This window comes from Aegilops tauschii, chromosome 6, assembly GCF_002575655.3.
Source record: "Aegilops tauschii subsp. strangulata cultivar AL8/78 chromosome 6, Aet v6.0, whole genome shotgun sequence".
Lineage (NCBI taxonomy): Eukaryota > Viridiplantae > Streptophyta > Magnoliopsida > Poales > Poaceae > Aegilops > Aegilops tauschii.
In genome coordinates this window covers 294,021,534-294,030,057 of record NC_053040.3, presented here as the reverse complement: position 1 = coordinate 294,030,057, position 8,524 = coordinate 294,021,534, and the positions used below count along the sequence as shown (strand labels likewise).

General features: G+C 45.0%; 2 protein-coding genes across 2 annotated transcripts; both read right to left on the bottom strand.

Moving 5' to 3' along the window:
* Positions 1-39: 39 nt before the first annotated feature.
* On the bottom strand, positions 40-2,034 carry LOC109745350 (uncharacterized). The gene has a single exon (XM_020304467.4). The coding sequence runs from the start codon at positions 599-601 to the stop codon at positions 140-142; it is 462 nt and encodes a 153-aa protein (XP_020160056.1). The 5' UTR covers positions 602-2,034; the 3' UTR covers positions 40-139.
* Positions 2,035-2,502: 468 nt separating this feature from the next.
* LOC109745347 (probable serine/threonine-protein kinase PBL28) lies at positions 2,503-7,991 on the bottom strand. The gene is made up of 7 exons (XM_073501477.1): positions 5,427-7,991; positions 5,315-5,338; positions 4,741-5,208; positions 4,542-4,657; positions 4,160-4,420; positions 3,792-3,989; positions 2,503-3,466 (listed from the first exon to the last, which is right to left on the bottom strand). Exons 1-7 carry the CDS (start codon positions 5,503-5,505, stop codon positions 3,398-3,400), a joined length of 1,215 nt encoding a protein of 404 aa, XP_073357578.1. The 5' UTR covers positions 5,506-7,991; the 3' UTR covers positions 2,503-3,397.
* Positions 7,992-8,524: the final 533 nt, after the last annotated feature.

Below are 8,524 nucleotides of genomic sequence, written 5' to 3'. Positions count from 1 at the left end.
AATGCATGGAAGTACAGTAGCTGTGGTTGACAATACAGATAGCTCTGTACTAAGTTGCATAGACGCTGCCAAGTTTTTCAGGCAAGGAAGGACTAGAGAGAGAAACAGGAAGGTAGAGAGGAGAACACTAGCTAGCTAGCTAGCTGCTTGAATCCTCGAACCTCCTGGACGAGGACCGGCGGAACAGGCTCCTGAGGCTACGCCTGCTCTCCCTCGCCCGCTTCCCTCCTCCGCCGCGCGTGGCGTCTTCGTTGGTGAAGGCACGCCTTGGTGGCCTGGCCGTGGCCTCGTCCACGATGGCGAGGCTGGACTCGATCTTCTGCGCCACGGTCACCAGCTCGTAGGTGTCCCACAGCGACTGCGTGAAGTCCCACGGCCTGCTGTTCGGCGGCTTGGCCGCCGCCGCCGCCGCCGCCGCGGCCTCCAGCTTGAACCGCGACGGCCTGTAGCGCGGGGCGCCCACGCGGCGCGCGCCCAGACCGGCGCCATCGTCGTCGTCCGCCGGCGCGCGGGACGGCCGCGGGTTGCCCGAGTGCGCGTACCACGCCTGCGCCACCGCCTTGACCAGCTCGATGTCCACGTTGTCCGCCGAGCTCTTCATGCGGATGCCGACGCCGACGCCGGCGCGGTGCGTGCGTGGGGTGGGTGGGGTTTTGTGTTCGGCATTCGGCGGCGCACGGGTGGACGTGAGCGGCTGAGTTTGAGCCCGTCGGTTTGGCGGCTACGGCGTGTCCGGGTATCAGCCTCACGTTCACAAGTGGCGCAAGAGAGAATCCAACGGTAGCCGCATTCGATTTGAAACATGCACTCGAAAGTTTTGCAAGTGAAATAGGATTATGCGTGTGGGCGGCGGGCCATGTAATTTTTGTGGTGTATGCAGCACTTGGAGTTGGGTTGACGAGATGAAAGCTACTCCAGACCAGTGGCGGAGCTTCAACGAATGGGCGGGCAAGATAAGACAAAAGCATAAATTGTTAGGCATTACTGACTACACCATACCTTTTGTTTTCATTGGTTAATAAACAATTTTTTTTGCAGGAGGTTAATAAACAAGTTACTACCTCCATTTCAAAATACAAGACGTTTTAGTAGGCTAGTTTATATTGTACTCCCTCTGCAAACTATTATAAGAGCGCTAAACGCTCTTATATTAGTTTACAGAGGGAGTATTTAGAATGGAGGTAGTACATGCAAGATGATCTTCATACACAGAATGACTTTTGATTCCTCGATAAATATATATTTAGACATCTCCTATTTCTAACAAAATGCATTAATTTACACTCAGTTCAACCAATGGGTTAAGAAAAAAACAACGCTCCTCCGAAGATAATCATAACTTACCCGGTGAATCGGGAGGTGAACATCGAGCTTGAAGAGACATGGGGACGGCGCCACGACGATCTCTGGAGACGGGTGGGAGCCATGGAGCAGGCAACCATAAGCAAGCGAGTCCGGGAGGGCGCCCGAGCCATTGTTTAATAGGCCGCTGTAGTCCTCGCATTCGCTACAATCCTCTTTCGATTCCTCTCTTGCCCGCCTCGCCCAATCAACCAGACAACTGCGGGCAAGCCATGGCGCAGCAGGATGAGCCGCCCCTAGTCTTCCACTTTGCTGAGGAAGACAACGAGCCAGAGGAGCTGCATGAACATAAGGAGCTCTGGGAGAATTTTGGCAGGCCCAAGTCGCCGCGGCTGTCCTTGCCCCGTGCCAGCTCCCAGCCCTGTAGCTTTGATGGGTTGGGCGCTGCACATCATCGCCTAACTTAAAGCCGTGGGAATCCACGAGGTCCTTGCTGGCGTGCACATGTCAGTGCCAACACCCGCACTAGTGCTCGCGCCCGTGCACGTGACAACGCATGCACTCGTGCAACACGCGGCAGCGGCCGCCGCAATTAATTAGTTTTTTTGTTTACATACTGTAGTTTGATCGTATGAATGTAAAGTCAAAGTGTGACCGAATGAAATCTATGCATGGTTTGATCAATTGAGTATTCTGCTAGAATGAAGAAGAGGAGTGGTGTTGCCACAAGAGTGAAACTAAGGGCTATAGTCATCACAGACAATTGTCTCTCTGAAACCATGGGTCCTATGTTGCCATGTCGCATACAGTTTTCTTTCCTCGGTCATGTGTGATGGCCCTCTGATTGCACGCATTTATTTTTTGGACAAACGGTTTTATATTTGTACCGTCTGCAATGTTGACATTGCACACAGTGATTCCCATCGTGTGCAATTATGGGGGCTTAATAGTCCGCTCGTGTACTAGTATCATGTTTCAGCCAACTATCCAAAAGTCTGAACTGATGAAGAGAGGTGGCAATATATTCCAAGACTCCCCTCACGTCTATACTTATTTAGTTCTTAGACATGGAATTGATGTAGGCTGCAATTTTTTTCTTTTTTAATACTGCGTTGAGAGGGTCTTAAATTCAAGACCTCTTGGTTCTGATACCATATTGAATACATTCGCAAGCCAATTACTCTAAATATTCAAACTAATGAAGAAAGGTGAGCAATATATTTTTAACAGTAACAACTATTACACATATACCCTAATTTAGCATATATGTAGGATTGTACATTCCCGTATAACAAATTCACGGGACAATAGAGCATTGATGCCTCTTTATGTGTGAAAGTGTTTCTCAGCTCGAGCTCATATGAGTTCAGATGAACAATAAAATCCAAAAATAATTAAAATTTTGCAAAATTCTGAATTATTTTTGTGATAAATTTTGACAAATTCAATTCTTGCAAAGTTTCATCATGAAGAAATTCGTGGAAGTCATGGCAAAAAAACTGATGCTCCAAAATGCTTCTGGAAACATTTTTTTAGCATCAATTTTGTTTTTTTGCCACAACTACCATGAATGTATTCTATGACGAAACTTGGCAAACATTGAAAACATTTGTCAAAGTTTGACACAAAGAAAATTCAGAATTTTTTGATTTATTTTCAATCGTTTCAGTTTTACTGTTCACACGAGCTCAGTTAATCTGCGGCCCTTTATGTGCTTCTGTCGATGGTATTTCCATTGTGTTTGCAGAGTAGCATTCTGAACATGAACAGAAACGCAATCTTTTGTATTGGGCCTGGAAGGTACACTTTAGGACAGTTTGACAGAAACCACCCTATCATGCTGTGTGCCTGTGTTAGGTTTCGCCAAGTGGTGAATTACATAACTGAACTTCTACTCGGAAGTTGCCGTTTCATGCTCTTTGTACTGTGCATATACAACTAAGTACGTAGGAAACCTAGAGGGAATATCACAGTTCGAAGTGCAATACTCCTTTTGCGTAGCTTTGGCATATTAAGCATCTTCTACAGTTCATGTGAAAAGTGTGCTCTTGCATATTCCACACTATTGTTCTTCTTTGTTTGGACAAAATGTGAACTACACATCTATCACTTTTGCATACTGCACTGTATTTGACGAATTTATCTCCTTCCTTGACCTAGTAGCCTGCGAAAGTATAACAGTAGTATTTTTAGAAACAATGGACAGTGAGTTCAGAAAATACTCCCTCGGATCAAAATACATGACATTATTACTTTACATGACCTTCAGTATGCAACTTTGAGCGTTTTTTTATGAATATGCAAGTAAAATATTATAACAGATCATATTGAAGAACTACTTTTAGTGACAAATATAGTTGCAACATTTTTATCTAACCAACCTAAATATTTTTTATTGAAATTTGGTCAAAGGTGAGAAATTTGGTTGCGCTAACAAAGGTAGCATAATGTAGTGTGTGTGATGCAAGAATGGTGTCAATGATTCAAACCTTTGTGTTTGTATTTCTCCATGCTTTGTCCATCTCCTCGTACACATCTTTTATTGTTGGACGCCCTACGCTAGAGTGTGCCACACAGAGGACTCCAATCTTTAATATCAATACAAAATCTTCGATATTAACTTCATCTCGAACGCGCGAGTCTATGAATTCGTCCAGTGGTTTTTTCCCAGTTACAACATCTTTGGCCTTGAGACAAGAACGGAGATCAAATTAGGTGCATCAAAAACTTCAGTTCCTTGACTGTAAGTCAAGATAATAAGAACAACCAATGGTGAGAATAACTTCTGAAATTGACTTGCCGAGTTCCTTCTCAGTGTAACAGGGATATGATGCTGAAAAGATATGCCTGAACTTACCTTCTTGGTGAGCGAATCGCGCGCAACAATGTCAAGCTCTATGACCTTTCTTCCTGACAGAAGCTGCAGCACAACCACACCAAAGCTGTAGATATCACTTGCGCAAGTAAGCTTGGAGTGCGTTATGTACTCAGGGTCCATGTAACCGATGGTTCCCCTCACATCTGTAAAAACCTTGGTCTCCTCCATTTGCAGCATTTTTGCCAGCCCAAAATCAGACAACTTAGGCTCCATGTCCTCTGTCAGCAAGATGTTGGTAAGCTGTAAAAATGAATTCAGCACACAAAAGATAAGATGGCTTTGCAAATTTTGCGCGCCCTTTCCCCTCCGGAAAGGAGCGGATGCTTATGTCGAGGGATCAAAAATGCAAGGATATGCTCACCTTAATGTCTCTATGTACAATGCATCCATCCGAGTGTGTGTGAAGAAACCTGAGGACAGATGCACAGTCCCTGAGGATCTTCACCCTTGTTGGCCATGAGAGCACAGAGTCACTTCCTACCAATCAAGAGCAAATCTTATAATAATTCAACACTCTAGCTAGCTACAGAGCTTAAGTAAACATGATGGATCCTTCTTACTAAGCAGATTCTGGGCAAGGTTGCCATTGGCGCAGTACTCGTAGACGAGGTACTGGTCGCTGCCGTCGTCGCAGTAGCCGAAGAGGCAGACGAGGTTGGGGTGCCTGACCTTGGACAGCCCGTCCGCCTCCCTGGTGAAGGAGCCGGACATGGCCGTCCGGTGGATGTGCTTGATGGCCACGAGCTGGCCGCTGGGCAGCACCCCCTGGTACACCTGCCCCGCGCTGCCGGAGCCCAGGTAGATCCGGCTGTTGGCGTAGTCCAGCGCCCGCTCGATCTCGGCCTTGGTGAACCTGTACAGCCCCGACCACCGGTTGATCACCTCCCCGCCGTGCACCTTCATCTCGTCATCGGACGAGCCAATGGTATCATCGTCTGATCTTCCCCTGGGCGTCAGGTACTTGACGATGGCGAGGGCGAGGGCCAGCATCATGACGGGGAACACTATCAGGATCGCCAGCAAGCTACCTGGAAATGTGTTAGGCTGGATTAATTCATTGACTATTATTAATCCTTTATTAGTTAGGGAGCTCTGTCCAAGTATATATGCATGTATACAAGCTAGAAGGCGTACGTTTGATCCTGACGTAGTCACCTTCTGCAATTTCAAAAATGAAGGATAGTGTTAATTAGTACTTGAGAGAGAGAGAAAACCTCTCGTGATTGACGCTTCTGAGAGATCAAACCTGTGACAATATCTGGATCACCCTTGCAGCCAAGTGAGGCCACCAAGATCAAGAGTAGGCAGAGCACCGCTTTCTCCATCTTCAGTTAGTAGTTCCCTGCAATCATACGGGGACGAACTTTGCGAGTACTCACATGGAGCCCCATTTATAGGCAGTCTGACCCTAGTTACCATCGTTGGTAACAGCTAGGTGTATGTGGCGGAGCTGGATATTCTTCTTGCAGGGTCCGGTACTCGACTAGTTTAAGGACCTCTCGCCTTCTCGTATGCATTGGTCTTGGCGCACCTAGCTACGTATGCACCGTTGTTCGCTGTTTACCCTTTGTTTGGGCGGGGAATCTTGGGCGAATCAGTGTCTTGTACTAGGTTGCTTTCAGTTTCAGGGCATAGTTCGGACTTTGGACCAATCGTTCGTGGGTCTCTGCTTGTATTGCGCACTCAAGAGAAATGCAGTGCACTAGTGCAGGAGCGAGGTCCAGTCTTGGCTGAGTTGGACTTGTAGATTGTAAACCCCAATGAACACACCAATAACAACACTGTTCATCCATATACAATTAAAAACATGCAGTACGATTGTAAGTTAATGCATCAAGAGAGATATGAGCTATTGCAACAAATCACATACAGGCTAAAACAGTAGCAAGGAAAATTAGCCAACTTATTCAGCATTTTCTGAGTTTCCTTTAGGCAGGATTAAGCTACGGATTTCCATATGCTTCCTCGCTCAACCTTTTCAAGAAGAGGCATCCTGACCTGACCATAGAGAAAACTAGCACTCATCACTTGGAGGACAAGGAAAGAGAAAAAGCAAGAGTTGTAATCTATTAGAACATAGAGAACACAAGCAAGAGTAGGGTATTACTCCCTCCGTTCCTAAATATAAGTCTTTGTAGAGATTCCACTAGGTGGACTACATACGGAGCAAAATGAATGAATCTACACTTAAAATGCATCTATATACATCCGTATGTAGTTCATAGTGGAAGCTCTACAAAGACTTATATTTAGGAACGGAGGGAGTACATCACAACAGTAATCTGAACCTGGGTAAAATAAAAAACCACATCTTTGTGCATCTAATCTAGGAAGAAACATGCAGTGGTTTGGCCTCTGATCCATTGAAACTAAATCCCATGTTAATAGATTTTGGTGAACATTTTTTCACAAAAATTGAATACCGAAAAAACCAAAAACCTTCAAAAACAAAATCCGGTCAAAAAATGAAAATTGGAAAAAACAGGCAACCAAAAAAAGAAATAATGAAAAAAGCGGAAGAAAAAACCGGAGCCTAAAAGCACGGTTGCGATTTTTCAATTTTCCTTTACCTTTTTGAGAAGCATGAGTTTTTTTCCCGAGAAGCATAGTATGGGACATTTTTTTTACCTTTTTTGGGAAAACCAATCAAAAAACCCAAAAGCCAACAAAACCCATCTAATATTTGGAAACGCGTACAGAAAAATAAAAATAAAGCAAAATCCAGAGGTAGCATCCAGCACGCGACACTTGACGACGGTTGGGCCCACCACTTGACGTGCTCACATGCCAAGAGGGGGAGCCCCACAAGGGATAATCCTTAGATAGTTGCTCGAAATAACTAATTAAGAAGCACTCTTTGCAAAGATCACTCCCAGTTTCTCAGATTGCAACAACATGTGAGTTTTCCTTTTTTTCGCAGATCCGTTTATTCAAAACAATTTATCTCTTAACCCGTGTGTCCATTTGAAGCATTTTCACCGTTGGATTCCTTGCGTCGACTTGAAAATTAGGTCCCATGTTGACAGGTTTTGACGAACTATTTTTTCAGGAAAAAAATCGTACGAAATAACTAAACCCTGAGCATGTCTTTTTTTCCTTTTCGAAAGAGGCTCGACTGTGCCTCTCGTGGAAGCAAATCTGTGCCTTCACAAGAAGTAAACCCGTGCCTCTCACGGACGGGAAAAAACGTGTTTTTCCCGTTTTTGAGAGGCACGACCGTGCCTCTCGTGGAAGCAAAACCATACCTCTCACGGAATGAAAAAAAGGAAACACGTTTTTTTTCGTTTTCGAGAGGCACGTCCATGCTCTCGCCGAAGCAAAACCGTGCCTCTTGTGAAAAAAAGAAAATGTGTTTTCTTTTCATTTTTGAGAAGCACGACCATGACTCTCGCGGAAGCAAATTTGGGCCTCCTATGGACGGAGAAAAAGATTTTTTTCGTTTCCGAGAGGCACGAACGAAACAAAACCGTGCCTCTTGCTGAAGGAAAAAAGAAAATGCATTTTTTCGTTTTCAAGAGGCCGCGCCTTTCACGGAAGGAAAAAAAATACATTTTTCTGTAGAAAAAATTCAAATTATTTTTTCAGAAATTAAGAAAGACCGGTGAAAAACTGAAAAGCAAAAAAAACCATTTAAAAAGCGGAAAACATGTGCAGAAAAATAAAATAAAAAACAAAATTTGAAGGGAGCGTCCAAAGCGTAACACGTAGCCTAAGTGACCCTTGTGAAGGCTCCCGAACGAGCGCTCCTTCGTTAGTTGCTCGCATAGTTGCTCCCAAAATTGAGTGATATATAATGATGCACAAAAGCAGCACCGAGCCCATCACGTGGCCCAAGCCCGGGTTACAGATCAAATTGTGAGAGCCCGCAGCCGGGGTGTCACAGTTTAATCTTGTGGTATAACTCAAGAGAGCAACTAGTTAACAAGCGCTTTTTCGGGAGCCTCACAACGATCAACGTCACTTGCCGCGCTCTCAGCCATTCGTCACGTGTCGCGCTTTGGGTGTTCTCTCCGGATTTTTTTCCGCACGCGTTTTCGGCTTTCTAAACAGGTTTTTTCGACGTTCTGGTTTTCCACCGGTCTGCCTTAGCTTTTCGACAAAAAAATTGCGCGAAAAAACGCGTTGTCTTTTTTTCCTTTCGCAAGAGTGACGGCCGTGCCTCCTGGAAACAAAAAAAAACGCATTTTTTTGTTTTTTTTCTTTTCGCGAGATTCACGGTTTTGCTTTCGCGAGAGGCACGGTGTGCTTTCGCGAGAGTCAAGGCCGTGCCTCTCGGAAACGAAAAAAAAAACGTATTTTTTTCTTTTCGCGAGATTCACGGTTTTGCTTTCATGAGAATCACGG